The 15,950-nt window shown below is 43.4% G+C and overlaps 1 protein-coding gene across 3 annotated transcripts in view; it reads left to right on the forward strand.

The window, feature by feature from the left end:
* The window catches only part of UBE3A (ubiquitin protein ligase E3A), a 99,503-nt gene that overhangs the window by 75,986 nt on the left and 7,567 nt on the right, over positions 1-15,950 (forward strand). For all 3 annotated transcript variants that reach the window (XM_069757812.1, XM_069757813.1, XM_069757811.1), the window contains exons 8-10: positions 10,100-10,255; positions 10,343-10,416; positions 10,539-10,682. In XM_069757812.1, the coding sequence (XP_069613913.1) occupies positions 10,100-10,255; positions 10,343-10,416; positions 10,539-10,682 (374 nt within the window). The remainder of the gene's footprint in view (positions 1-10,099; positions 10,256-10,342; positions 10,417-10,538; positions 10,683-15,950) is intronic.

The following is a 15,950-nucleotide window of genomic DNA, read 5'->3' on the forward strand; positions in this document are numbered from 1 at the left end:
TGGGTAAGCTGCTTCAGCCCTAGAAGAAAGCTTAACCCCTTCTCTGCTGTAATAGCGCTGCGATCGCTAGCACACAGTATGTCTCAATCTAAGGAGGCCAAACGGGTAAATAAAAGTGTTTTTTACTTCATGTGCCACTTGCAATTCTACCCTGCCACGTGCTCACGATACTCCTTTATGCACGAACTGTGACCCAGCATGTGTGCAGCCGCCCTCCGCCACCACCTCCAATGTCTCCACCGACCCCGCCGAGCCTAGCCCTCCTGAGTGGGCCGCTTTCCTGTCACGATCTTATGGACCCCCTGGCTAAAGCGCTAGACTCTCTCCGGAGTTCCTCTCCCCCCGTTGACCTCAGCAGAATCACGTTTGGCTCAGGGCTCCAGAAAAAGGGCCCATGACTCGTCTCCTGTACACTTTCGAGCTTCGGCATCTGTGAGCTCAACTTGCTCCCCTACCCCGAGGGTCGCAGCGCACATGACTCTGAATACGAGTCTGAGGGGTCTTTCATCCAGGACTCCACGACCTGTCAGGAGTTGCTTGGTTCCCTTATTGAAGCAGTCAACAAGATGCTAATACTGGACGAGGAATCCATATCCACCCCGGAACATGTGGTGTCTTTTAAGAGGACTAAGCACGTCCAAAAGTTTTTTGCTAATCATCCTGAGTTTAAGGACATTGTCCAGAAACACAGGGAACACCCAGATAAACGATTTACGGGTCAAAAGTCTACCGAAGCCAGATACCCCTTCGCTACGGACCTAATGAAGGATTGGCTACACTCTCCTTCAGTGGATCCTGCAGTTTCGCGCCTCACATCCAAAACAATCCTGTCCTTTTCTGACGGGTCCACAGTCAAAATTCCCACTGATTAACCACAACCGTCCAGGACGGCAATCTTCCTCCGGGGACTTCGTAGTTATCGCCTCCATAGATGCGGCTAATTGCGCTGCTCTGGCGGCTGCAAATGCAGTCTCGATCAGAAGAGCCTTGTGGCTTTTGGGACTGGCGAGCAGATTCCGCTTTCAAAAAGTCGTTGACTTCTTTACCTTTATCAAGCTGGTTGTTTATTTGGGGGAAACTAGACCAGATTATTTCTGATGCTACCGGAGGAAAAAGTACGTTTCTCCCGTAGCAAAGACCGACCCGGCCTTCTCGGAATCAACAACAGTCTAGATTCCGGCCCTTTCACAACAACTCTGGTTGGTCGTTTACATCTTTCGCTTCTGGTTCGGGATGAAATCCGCGGGGAGACAGAAACTCCCAGGTCTCATACAGACCCAACCGTTCCTGGAAATCCAGACCAAGGCCATCTAACTCTAAGGGATCCAGATCCCTTAGACCTTCTACGCAATGACTCGTCGCAACATCCGGTGGACACCGACACAGTAGGCGGCCGCCTACTTTCATTGTCAAGCTTGGCTCTCCGTCGTGCACGATGAGTGGGTGAGAGAGCTGGTGTCCTCCGGATGCAAAATCGAGTTTTCTTAACTGTTAAATATTTATTGAATCATTCATATTCTCAATTCTGTACTGAGCACATTGCTTCTTGCGGACATTACAAAAGCTATTTCTGTGTATGTAGCTCAGAGCATAAGTTATCACCATATACAGGGAACACGTGATCTGTGTTGGACATATAAATAACGTCTCTAAGGAGGGTGGGGGGCTTTTTGTCACGTGGGGGTGGCCACCTCCTTCCTACACATCATTCTCCATGGACAACAGATGAAGAAGCAACAGCTGTTAGCCATGCCATAATTCTACTCCATGCCATGATGACTTCAGGCTTCACACAGACGGTTTTACCATTCATGGCCTTGGGAAAGATGAGTAAAAAGACAAGCGCTGATATTTACACATGGACAATCTGTTCGTAACTATTTCATCTACTTTTATGTTTTGCTGCAATGGTGGATAATTCAATAAACCACTATATTTTTCATGAGAATACCGTGACATTTTTCTTTAAAGAGTAAGCACCTGGTGAATAGTCCTGATTAAATATTTTTGCGAAACTATCATTTTTAACATTAACCCCACCTGTTTCTTCCCAAACACCCTTCCCCCAAAAGTCAAGGACATCAGGTTTTCTTCAGGCCATACAGGCCGCTTCAAAGGGACGGGGTCATCAATTCCGGTCCCTCAAGACCAAAGTTTCAGGGGTTTTACTCGAACCTATTCATGGTCCCGAAGAAGGACGGATCTCTACCACCCATCCTAGACCTAAAACTGTTAAACAAGTTTGTAAGGGTCCGACGTTTCAGGATGGACTCCCTCTGTTCTGTTGTCGCGTCCATGGAAGGAGCGTTCCTAGCATCCACAGACATCAAGGATGCTTATCTTCACATCCCTATTTTCCCTTTTCATCAGCAGTTCTTCGCTTTGCATTCAGGGACGAACACTTCCAGTTTGTGGCCTTGCCCTTCGGCCTCGCCACCGCCCCCAGAGTTTTCACCAAGGTCATGGCAGCTGTCAAGGCCATTCTTCACGCTCGGGGAGTGGTAGTACTTCCGTATCTGGACGACCTACTGATCAAAGGTCCGTCCCATTATGCCTGCAAGGAGTCTGTAGGTATCACGGTGGATACTCTTTCTCGCCTGGACTGGAAAATAAACTTCAAGAAGTCATCCCCGGTGCCGGCTCAGCGAATTTCCTTTCTACGATTGATCCTGGACTCTTCCCGCGGGTTGGTCATTCTCCCTCCAGAGAAAATCCTAACCTTACAACAGGGAGCGCGCAGTCTTTCCTGCCCTGTTCCCCACTCCATTCGTTTCACCATGCGCATCCTCGGGAAAATGGTTGCAGCGACGGAAGCGGTTCCGTTCGCGCAGTTCCATCTCCATCCCTTGCAACATGCGCTGCTGTTGGCCTGGGACAGGTGCCAGTTCTCACTTGACCGTCGTTTCCGTCTGTCTCCGCAGGTCAGGCAGACCCTCAGGTGTTGGACGCTGAAAGCCTCTCTGAACCAAGGGCCCATCTCGGCGATCCACATTCCAGGTGTGGAGAATTGGGCGGCGGACTTCCTCAGTCGCCAAGGTCTCGTCTCGGGCAAATCCGGAAATTTTCCAGCAGATTTGCCATCACTGGGGGACTCCGGATGTGGATCTCATGGCCTCAAGACTAAACAACAAGGTTCCTCAGTTCATTGCCTGATCACTCGACCTTCGCGCCATCGGAGCAGATGCCTTAGTTCTGTCGTGGCATCAGTTCTGGCTCCCGTACATCTTTCCTCCTCTTCCCCTGCTACCCAGGGTCATCAAGAAGATAAGGGCAGAGGGGGTACCAGTGATCCTAGTCGTGCCAGACTGGCCACGCCGAGCATGGTACGCGGAACTCGTCCAAATGGTTGCCGACGTCCCCTGGCGGCTACCAGATCGCTTGGATCTTCACTCGTAGAGCCCGATTTACCACCAGAACTCCAGGGGCCCTAGCTTTGATGGCATGGCCGTTGAATCCTGGATTTTAGCCAAGGCTGGATTTACCCCTGGGTTGTCCTCTACCATGATTAGTGCTAGGAAAACCGCTTCCATTTATGAAAGCACCTGGCGCATTTTCTTCTCATGGTGCAACGCCCATGGCCGTTCTCCTCTGGTGTTTTCCATTCCTTCAATATTGGAATTCCTTCAATCAGGTTTAGTCAGGTCTCGCCCTAAGCTCGCTCAAAGGACAAGTGTCCGCTTTGTCAGTTCTATTCCAGCGGAAGATCGCCACCAGACAGCCGGTAAAAACTTTCATTCCCACATGACTCCTCCCTATAAAATGCCACTAGATTCATGGGATCTGAATTTGGTGCTCGGAATTCTTCAGGAGACTCCTTTTGAGCCTTTGCAGGATATCTCCCTATGGCTACTTTCACACTTCCGTCGTTTGGGCTATGTCGCAATGCGTCGTTTTGGAGAAAAAAATGCATCCTGCAAAGTTGCCCGCAGGATGCGTTTTTTCTCCATAGACTTGCATTAGCGACGAATTGCGACGTATGGCCACACGTCGCATCCGTCGTGCGACGGATGTGTCGTGTTTTGGTGGACCGTCGGCACAAAAAAAGTTCAATGTAACGTTTTTTTGTGCGACGTGTCCGCCATTTTCGACCGCGCATGCGCGGCCAAAACTCCGCCCCCTCCTCCCCGCTCATCACAATGGGCAGCGGATGCGTTGTAAAACTGCATCCGCTGCCCACGTTGTGCTAAATTTAGCACAACGTCCGTCGGGCCGACGGTTTGCGACGGCCCCGTACCAACGGAAGTGTGATGGTAGCCTTAAGGTACCTTCACACTGAGCAACTTTACAATGAGAACGACAACGATCTGTGACGTTGCAGCGTCCTGGATAGCGATCTCGTTGTGTTTGACACGCAGCAGCGATCAGGATCCCGCTGTGACATTGCTGGTCGTAGCTATAAGTCCGGAACTTTATTTGGTCGTCAGGTCGGCGTGATTCGTCATGTTTGACAGCAAAAGCAACAATGCCAGCAATGTTTTAACATGGAGCTAACAACCGGCGAGAACGATAAGTACGTCACTGCATCGCTCCTGCATCGTTCTGGTGTTGCAGTGTTTGACGTCTCCTAGCGACCTAAACAGCGACGCTGCAGCGATTGGCTCGTTGCCTATATCGCTGCAGCGTCGCTTAGTGTAACGGTACCTTTACCTTTCTCTCATGGAAAGTGGTTTTTGTAGTGGCAATTACGTCAATCAGACGAGTCTCGGAGTTGGCAGCTCTTTTCTGCTGACCCCTGTTCCTGATTTTTTCATCCAGACAAGGCAGTTTTGAGGACTTCTCCCTCCTTCCAGCCCAAAGTTGTTTATTCTTTTCACCTCAATGAAGAGATTGTCTTGCCTTCATTCTGTCTGGCACCAACCCATCGTATCGAGAAAGTGCTCCACACTCTGGATGTAGTCAGGGCTCTTCGACGGTACATCTCTCGGACGTCTCCCTTCCGTAAGTCGGATACGGTCTTCCTGCTTCTGGAGGGACATACGAAAGGTCTAGCCACTTCTAAGGCCACACTAGCCAAGTGGATTCGCTCGGCTATTCAGGAATCGTACTGTCAGGAATCCTACTGTGTCAGGAACACTCAGGGATTAAGGAGCATTCGACAGTCAGTGGGCACCTCTTGGGCCATTCGGCACCAGGCGTCAGCACAACAGGTTTGTAAAGCTGCGACATGGTCCAGTTTGCATACTTTTACAAAGCACTACCACATTCATACCCAATCTTCGGCAGACGCTGCACCTCAGTAAGCCAGTGGTACATGGGGTATTAGCAGTTGTTGCTCCCCACCCAGGGACTGCTTTAGGACGTCCCATGGTCCTGTGTCCCCTAATGAGGCATAGGAGAAACTGGGATTTTTGTGCACTCACCGTAAAATCCTTTTCTCCAAGCCAATCATTTGGGGACACAGCACCCACCCTTTTTAGCCTTTTGGCTTGTTGTTTTTTCTTCGGTTTTGACATAGTTTTTCTTCTTTATACTCCTACTGGTTTGCTACCGAACTGGTTCATTATTGGCCAGAGAGAGGGTGTATACTGCGGAGAAGGAGTTAATTTCTTATGTGTTCACTTAGTGTCCTCCTAGTGGCAGCAGCATAACACCCATGCTCCTGTGTCCCCCAATGATTGGCTTGGAGAAAAGGATTTTACAGTGAGTACATAAAAATCCCTATTTTTGTGTTGGTTGAATCACAATTAAAAAAAATAGTAAAAAAAAAAAGCTATTGCAAAAAATTATTAGTAATGTTATTGCTTAATATAACTTTCTAAATTATACTTCTCAATATAATAACCATGAAACCACTTTACAGAGGATGTGTGTCATCCAGGTAACAAAAGAAGTAAATTCATCAATTTAAAAACTTGGTTTTATTATACAAAAATGCGTAAACCTTATTAACATGGAAAAGTGCTAGAAATGTAAAAGGGAACAATTGCCAACATTATGCTAGGTATTCAGTAACAGTTCATGGATTTTTCTTTTTAAAATGTCTAGTTTAGGTAGATAGCAGCAATAAATGTCCAATATCTCCTTAACTGCATGCTTTTCATCATGTCCCCTCCCTTATACTGAATAGACAAGGACCTGGGAAGTTGACAGGCATAGGGACTCTAAACATAGTTTCACAACAATAAGGTGCTATTCTTAATGTGCATAGAGAGCATTTTTCATTTGAGAGTAAATGGATCGTCCCTGAGTTTACTGTAATGTTACGGTTATTACCTGCCAGGGATGAGCTGCTGTGCATACGATGGCATCCCGACGCGCGTTTCGATACGCTTCTTCGGGAGTCGTTTCTTCATGGCTCCTTCTGAAGAAGTGGAGAGAGACACAAGACAGGGTCTTGGGGACACCATTGTATGCTCAGTAGCTCATTCCTGGCAGGACTTGAGGGGTGAGTTAATAACCATGTATAAATATATAAGGGGACAATACAAATATCTCTCTGAGGATCTGTTTATACCGAGGAATGTGACGGTCATAAGGGGGCATTCTCTGCATCTGTAGGAGAGGAGGTTTTTCCACCAACATATAAGAGGATTCTTTGCTGTTAGGGCAGTGACAATCTGAAATTCCTTGCTTGAGGAGGTGGTGATGACGAACTCAGTCGAGGGGTTCAAGAGAAGCCTGGATGTCTTCCTGGAGCGCAACATTATTGTATCTTACAGTTATTAGGTTCTTTAGAAAGACGTAGAGGTGGGGATTTATCCTGACGGAATATAGGCTGAACTGGATGGACAAATGTCTTTTTTCGGCCTTGCTAACTATGTTACTATGTAATGGCCACTTTACACTGAACTCTGGGACGATCCATGTACTCCAAAATGAAAAATGCACTCTTTGCACATTAGGAATAGCATCTTATTGTTGTGAGACTGTTCAGAGTCCCTATGCCTGTCAACTTTCCAGGTCCTTGTCTATTCAGTATAAGGGGGTGGGGATGCCATGGAAAGCATGCAGTTGTTAAGGAGATATTGGACATTTATTGCTGCTATCTACCTAAACTAGATATTTAAAAAAAAATATCCATGAACTGGTACTGAATTCCTAGCATAATGTTGGCAATTGTTCGCTTTTACATTTCTAGCACCTTTCCATTTTAATAATAATTTGTATGCATTTTTGTAAAATAAAACCAAGTTTTTAAATTGATGAATTTACTTCTTTTGTTACCTGGATGACACACATCCTCTGTAAAGTGGTTTCATGGTTATTATATTACATATAGCTCCCTCATTATTGTGATAACACAGAGCATGATCTGCAAAAGATAACATCTGAAAAACTACATGTGTGGCCGCCGTCACACTTGCGAGTTTTACGGACGTATGAGCGCAGAAAATACGTCCGTAAAACTCGCAAAACAAACGGCACAATTATTCTCTATGCCCCTGCTCCTATCTGCCGTATTTTACTGATCCGTATTATACGGCTTTCTACGGCCGTAGAAAATCGCAGCATGCTGCGTTTGTCACCGTACTGCGCAAGAAATACGCCAATGAAAGTCTATGGAAGCCTGAAAAATACGGATCACACACGGACCAGCAGTGTGACTTGCAAGAAATACGCGCGGTGTTAGAGAGAAAAGCCGGCAATTCATTGCGGTGTACAGCTTACAATAGAATAGGTATATATATGTATGTCAGTGAGAGGCGCCCTCTGCTGGTTGTCCTCATATGAACTCGAGCCTGGGAGCTTTCTAGGAAAATTCCCACGATCTAGGAACAACCAGCAGAGGGCGCCTCACCGCAAATGAAGGTAAATATAGGTCATTGACCTACTTTACCTTCATTCCCCGGGGTTTTGCAGCCACGAACAACGTTGCATTAGCAAAGCTCGTGGCTGCAAAATATTTTAACCCCTTCAGATGGATCTGCGGAAGGTAAGGATATTGTTGGTTTATTATGTTATTTTTGTTACAGAACGAGGGTCTTCAGTGATTGGATTGGGCGTTGAATAAAATATTACAACAAACTTTGTTTTTATTTCATTAAAATAATTTTTAATAATGTGGTTGTGTATTTTTTTTAACCCTTTACTAGTATTAGATTAATAATGGATAGGTGTCATAATTGACGCCTCTCCATTATTAATTTGGCTTAATGTCACCTTACAATAGCAAGGTGGCATTAACCCTTCATTACCCCATATCCCACCGCTACACGGGAATGGGAAGAGAGTGGCCAAGTGTCAGAATAGGCGCATCTTCCAGATGTGCCTTTTCTGGGGTGGCTGGGGGCAGGTGTTTTTAGCCAGGGGGGCCAATAACCATGGACCCTCTCCAGGCTATTAATAGCTTCCCTCAGTCACTGGCTTTACTACTCTGGCGGAGAAAATTGCGCGGAAGCCCACGCCAATTTTTTCCGCCATTTAACCCTTTAATTTAGTAGAACGGCCAAATTTTGCATATACACACTACTAACATTAGTAGTGTGGAATATGCAAAAAAAAAAAGGGGGATATGACATGGTTTACTGTATGTAAACCATGTCTCAAATCATGTCGGGTTTAGGAAGGAGAGCAAAAGCCGGTAATTGAATTACCGGCTTTAAAGCTGTCTCTCGCTGGAAGAAATATTAATATATATAGATAGATAGATAGACAGTGTATGTGTGTGTGTGTGTGTGTGTGTATGTATATATATATATATATATATATATATATATATATATATATATATATATATATATATATATATATATATATATATATATATATATATAATATTTTTTTTTTTTCTGTGACACATGGATCCCTTCTATAGCGGTATGTTGGTTCTGCAAGCCTGCGAGAAAAACACGCAGTACGGATGCCATACGGATTACATACGGAGGATGCCATGCGCAAAAAACGCTGACACACCCTGCCTGCGGAGGAGCTAAGGACCACTATTTTGGGGACTTTTCAGCGTATTACGGCCGTAATATACGGACCGTATTGTTTTACGCTGTGTGTGACGCCGGCCTAACACAGATGTTTTGTGTGTGCCGGTAACTTCAAAGCATCATGAGAATTTTCTTTTAAATTAGAAAATTCCCCTTGACGACCTCTTCCATATGCGTGTAATGCTGGTTATTATATTTAGAAGTATCATTTAGAAAGTTATATTAAGCACGAACATTACTAATAATTTTTTGCAATAGCTTTTTTTATTATTATTTTTAATTGTGATTCAACCAACACAAAAATAGGGATTTGTTCCCTTTTTCATTTCCTTTCCAGCACCTTTCTATTTTAATGTTTATGTATATAATGTACTTCTTTTGTTACCTGGATGTCACATATCCTTGGTAAACTGGTTTCATACTTGCAAAACATTTTCAACACAGAGTTTTGAAAATCGCCTATAAGAAAAACTTACTCATAACAACCAATCACAGTGCCGCTATAATTTTTGATGAGCAAAACACAGAAAAAGCACAGCTGTGATTTCTTGCTATAGGGAATAAAGACAATTACATATAGCTCCCTCATTATTGTGATAACACAGAGCATGATCTGCAAAATATAACATCTGAAAAACTACATGTAACACAGGTGTTTTGTGTGTGCAGGTAACTTCAAAGCATCATGAGAATTTTCTTTTAAATTAGAAAATTCCCCTTGACGACCTCTTCCATATGCGTGTAATGCTGGAACACCATTAAAGGGAACCTGTCACCTGAAAAACCACTATTAACCTGCAGATATGGGGATAATCTGAAGGTCTGGTTTCAGTTGCGGGGACAGTGCTGGTGTTGGTTCTCACCGCTCTGAGTATACCGAGTGGCGCCTGTAACTGTGCCCCAACACTGACTGACAGCCCTCATGTAGAGCCAGTGTCAGTCATTGTCGGGGGTGCAGTGACAGCCGCCACTCTCTATACTCAGAGCGGTGACTGGAACCATAATGCTGCTGGGGGAAGGAAATAAAGTTAATTTTCTTCCTGGAGCTTTCGGGTAAGTGCGGACACCGAACAGGTTATTAACCTTCAGATTAACCCCATTTCTGCAGGTTATTATAGAGGGTTTTTTGGTGACAGGTTCAAATGTTCTCTGTAATGTTGTCAAGGGTGCACATCTTTCCTGGTTTCTTACTTTATTCTGTGTTTTGTTTTTTTTTATTCCAGGAGTTTGTAAGTCTCTATACAGATCACATTTTAAATAAATCTGTGGAGAAACAGTTTAAGGCTTTCAGAAGGGGATTTCATATGGTCACCAACGAATCCCCACTCAAGTATCTGTTTAGGCCGGAGGAAATAGAATTGCTCATCTGTGGTAGTAGGGTAAGTCTCGTCTGTTTATTACACAGGGCGTTTTATTGCTCATTCTTGGTCAGGTCTTGTTGCTTATTTTAGCATTTTTTCCCACAGAACTTAGACTTTCAAGCTCTCAAGGAAACTACAGAATATGATGGAGGCTACACCAGAGATTCTCTCATTATTAGGTAAGACATGGCACTTTGAGAGACCAATACACACAATGTAACCTTTTCTGGAGTACAATTAATGTGAACATCCTTTCATGATTCTTCATTACATTGGTGTTTGCATTGTTTTTCCTTTTCAGAGAGTTCTGGGATATCGTACATTCATTTACCGATGAGCAAAAAAGATTGTTCTTACAGTTTACAACTGGCACAGATAGAGCGCCTGTGGGTGGCCTAGGAAAACTAAAGATGATAATAGCCAAAAATGGCCCTGACACAGACCGGTAAGCCCTTGTCACTGCTGTAATTGTTGTATCTTAGATGATGATTCAGTTTTTTTTTTTTTTTTTTTAGTTCATTCAGTCTTGGAGGGTTATTCTGAAGGTTGAATGTTATCTTCTATCCAATGGATAGGGGAGGGGACAACTCCCCGTTTCCTTGGGAACTCAGCATCTGTGACCCTCACCAAACCTGAGAACCAAGTCTCCGAAAAACCCCATGTATATGGTGCCGTGTTCGATCATGTACACTGTTGCTCCATTAACCCGATGGATAGGGAATAACTTTCAAGTTCATGTACTATCTAATACTACAAAACCTATTAATCACATAGATCTAAAAGTAATGTGAGCAATTCTGCCTAGCCAAATTATTAACCCCTTCACACCCTAAGCCAGTTTTCACCTTCATGACCAGGCCAAATTTTACAATTCTGACCAGTGTCTTTGTGGTGGTAATTTTCTCGTGACATATTGTAGTTAAAGGGAACAGTGACATTTAATTAGTTAACAGCCGCGTTTGGATCACGATTCCACCTGTGGCTGTTAGAGGCCATGTTAGCTGTTCAAAACAGAAAGAAATGTTACCACCATCATGAAGTACAATATGTCACAAAAAACAATCTCTGAATCTGTTGGATACGTTGAAGCGTTCCAGAGTTATTAGCTCATAAAATGACAGTGGTCAGAATTGTAAAATTTGTCCTGTTCATGAAAGCCAAAATTGGCTCTGTCACTGAGGGGTTAAAAGAAAGTGTTAAACGTGTAACCTTGTATGTATTCTTTCCAATTGTTTACATTTGCATGTTTGCTTAGGTTGATGCTCTCCAGTCATATCAGGCCACATCTTTCCACTGTCTGTGCAACTTTTTACAAAGTTTAGGATAACAACAGTCGCACTCAAGAATGAAAGTCTTGAAATTTCTTTGCCAAACGTGTTTTTTTTTATTGTTGTAAGTGAACACCAATTTAAGAAATATCACCGCAGTATTTACAGAGAGTTTCAAAGTTTTAAGGGTCTTTCTCAAACCCCACTGTAACAAAAATATGTACAACATCACAACACATGAAACCAAAAACACGAACGACATAAATAGCTAGGATTTATATACATATATACAAAAATAAATATAAAGAGAGTCCCTATGTTATTGAAAATTACGAAGACGTCGCCCCGACTGTGGACATGGCGACAGCACGACAGGAACTAATGAAATCCTGGCAGGTATACTGGTACAGAGCTTCAGGCTTTAAAACGGATATATGTTGACAAGGTAGACAAAAACATCTAGAATCTGTGTACATATTTCAAAAGAGGAGTATACTATAGAGACGGGATTCCTGGAGGGCAGACATTCTAGTGGAATCCACCATAACCGTAACACATAAATATCAAAGGTGCTGGCTCTGTAGGATAACAATCTTGCACAAATACTACAAAACGCAGGATACATGCACAAACAGTATAAAGCGAACAAAACCTTGTAATAAAGCTAAATAGGATAGACTCCACAGGTGGTGGATACTAATAAGAGCTGGGGACTGACTAACCTTTGAAAAAAGTAGAAATCATGAAGGGCACAGATCCCTGGAGGATAGCAGGAGTCCCGTTAGGGGCTATAAGAAAGAAAGCCGGAGGGGTAAGTGAATTGGCTAAAGAAATACGAGTCCAAAATAGCAGGAGGAAAGCAGGTAGTTAAAAGTTACCTAGGCTGTAGCTGCAGCAGGTGTCTGCGGTGGTGGTGTGTGTGGGAGCAGGGGGAAGGAGGCGCCTTATGTATCTGGCGGCAGGAAGTGCCGACCAGGAGATGCGCAAGCGCACTAGCGCTATAACAAGTGCGAGGTATGAAACGCACAGGGCCCGGGAGCATGCGCGGTAGCGCTGTGAAGTGGAACGCACAGTGTCTATGGGCTAAGACGCGCAGGCGCCGTAAGGAGAAGCGCAGTAGTGCTGTGAAGTAGAACGCTCAATGTCTATGGGTAAAGACGCGCAGGCGCCGTCAGGAGGAGCGCTCCGTTCAGAGCAATGGACGGCAGTACAGGGGAGAGGTAACTGCGCAGGCGCACAGAGAAGCTGTGTGGCTGGGGCGCAGAAAGCTAAAACAGCAGTGTAGATGGTGGTAAAGGCTACGGAAGGAAAAAGCCTAGTAGGGACAGCGTATGTAGAGACAAATAAAAGAAGAAGGGAAAGGCAGACTATGATGGGAATATGGAGAGGGCGGGGAGTATGTGTGGAAGGTGGGAAATAAAAGCGGTGAGACAGAGAATACTGCTAAAGAGGGGAAATGAGCAGACAAAATGAAAGAAAATAGAGTAAAGATAAGGAGGAATGAGAAATAAAAGGAAGTATGAAGATAAAAATAAAAAAACAAAAAAGCAAAAAAATAAAAAAACAAAAATAAAAAATAAGAAATAATGAGAATAAAAAAGAAGAGAAGTAATGATGATTGCTAAATGAGAGAAGAATTTTGGAAAAATAATGAAACTATAATGAACCCACGAAGCAATAACCCAAGAAAAAACGATGTCTTGAAAAAAATAGAAGTTTGTGAAACTAAAGAAAAAAATAAAAAATAATAAAAAATAAAAATAATAAAAAATAAAAATAAGAATAAAACTAAAGTAAAAATCGACCATATGGAATACCATACTCGCCCTGCGGAAGAGGCAGAGAGCTAATGTGTCTGCAAAAATAAAGTAAGAGTTAGTCAAAGAGAAAAAATGGAAAAGAAACTAATCCACCACCTGTATGGGAATAGAAGTTACCAAGGTTAGTTCACAATATTAAATGATTACTTAAATGTGAAGTCCAGTTCTCTGTTGAGGCCCTTAGGGGCCAATGTTTGAAGGGTGTAAATCCAGTAGGCCTCCCTTTCTTTCAAACGTCTGATGTGGTCACCACCTCTTCGAGGCCGCTCGACCTGTTCAATTACCTGTACCCTTAGTTGCGAAACATTATGGTTCGCATTAACGAAGTGGTGGGGGACTGGTAGCCATGTCTTCTTGCAGCATATGGTGGATTTATGACCAGCGATTCTGTCACGTAGATGTTGGGTAGTCTCACCCACATGCAATAAACCACACGGGCACTTTAATAGGTAGACGACATAATTGGTGTCGCATGTGTAGAAGCCATTAATGTTAAAGTGTTTGCCCGTGTGGGGGTGGGTAATCCTGTCACCCTTGATAATGTTAGAGCAGGTGGCGCAGTTGAGGCACGGAAATGTGCCTCTACGTTCTGTGCCAAGAAAGGTCTGTTTTGGGACTCTGGAAAAGCTACCCACATCGGCTCTGACTAAGTTGTCCCTGATGTTCTGTGGGCGTCGTTTGCACATGACTGCGGGAGTCTGGAAAGCTTCAATATTAGGATAAGATTTGGCTAAAATGGGCCAATGTTTGTGGATGATGTTGTAGACTTTTGGCATAATGGGATGGTGCGTATGAATAAAATGAGATTAGTGTCAGATACTATCCTCCTCAATTCCATTAGACCAGAATTACAGTTTACATTAAACTGGCACATGAAACAAATCTCCTTTTTGGATACCCTTGTGATTAAAAACGAGAGGGGTACCCTCTCTACAGATATTTTCACCAAACTCACAGACACCAATAATTTACTCCATTATACCAGTTGCCATCCTTCTTCAACCAAAAATAGTCTGCCACGCTCCCAGTTTTCACGTATCAGGAGGATAGTATCTGACACTAATCTCATTCCCACTCGTCTAGAAGAAATGGCTGAGAAATTTAAAAATAGACAATATCCTCGGGAACTCCTCACTAAGGAGAAAATTAGAGCCACTGAACCCCAGCTGGTAACACCTTCTGCTCCCTCTAAGGAAAGGGTCACTTTTATTCATATGCACCATCCCATTATGCCAAAAGTCTACAACATCATCCACAAACATTGGCCCATTTTAGCCAAATCTTATCCTAATATTGAAGCTTTCCAGACTCCCGCACTCATGTGCAAACGACGCCCACAGAACATCAGGGACAACTTAGTCAGAGCCGATGTGGGTAGCTTTTCCAGAGTCCCAAAACAGACCTTTCTTGGCACAGAACGTAGAGGCACATTTCCGTGCCTCAACTGCGCCACCTGCTCTAACATTATCAAGGGTGACAGGATTACCCACCCCCACACGGGCAAACACTTTAACATTAATGGCTTCTACACATGCGACACCAATTATGTCGTCTACCTATTAAAGTGCCCGTGTGGTTTATTGTATGTGGGTGAGACTACCCAACATCTACGTGACAGAATCGCTGGTCATAAATCCACCATACGCTGCAAGAAGACATGGCTACCAGTCCCCCATCACTTCGTTAATGCGAACCATAATGTTTCGCAACTAAGGGTACAGGTAATTGAACAGGTCGAGCGGCCTCGAAGAGGTGGTGACCACATCAGACGTTTGAAAGAAACGGAACTGGATTTACACCCTTCAAACATTGCCCCCTAAGGGCCTCCAACAGAGAACTGGACTTCACATTTAAGTAATCATTTAATATTGTGAACTAACCTTGGTAACTTCTATTCCCATACAGGTGGTGGATTAGTTTCTTTTCCATTTTTTCTCTTTGACTAACTCTTACTTTATTTTTGCAGACACATTAGCTCTCTGCCTCTTCCGCAGGGTGAGTATGGTATTCCATATGGTCGATTTTTACTTTTTAGTTTTATTCTTATTTTTATTTTTTATTATTTTTACTTTTTAGTTTTTTTTTTTTTTTTTTTTTTTTTTTTTTAGTTTCACAAACTTCTATTTTTTTCTAGACATCGTTTTTTCTTGGGCTATTACTTCGTAGGTTCATTATAGTTTCATTATTTTTCCAAAATTCTTCTCTCATTTAGCAATCATCATTACTTCTCTTCTTTTTTTTATTCTCATTATTTCTTATTTTTTATTTTTATTTTTTATTTTTATTTTTTTGTTTTTTTATTTTTTTGCTTTTTTGTTTTTTTATTTTTATCTTCATACTTCCTTTTATTTCTCATTCCTCCTTATCTTTACTCTATTTTCTTTCATTTTGTCTGCTCATTTCCCCTCTTTAGCAGTATTCTCTGTCTCACCGCTTTTATTTCCCACCTTCCACACATACTCCCCGCCCTCTCCATATTCCCATCATAGTCTGCCTTTCCCTTCTTCTTTTATTTGTCTCTACATACGCTGTCCCTACTAGGCTTTTTCCTTCCGTAGCCTTTACCACCATCTACACTGCTGTTTTAGCTTTCTGCGCCCCAGCCACACAGCTTCTCTGTGCGCC

The sequence above is a fragment of the Ranitomeya imitator genome, chromosome 3 (assembly GCF_032444005.1).
Source record: "Ranitomeya imitator isolate aRanImi1 chromosome 3, aRanImi1.pri, whole genome shotgun sequence".
NCBI classification, from domain to species: domain Eukaryota; kingdom Metazoa; phylum Chordata; class Amphibia; order Anura; family Dendrobatidae; genus Ranitomeya; species Ranitomeya imitator.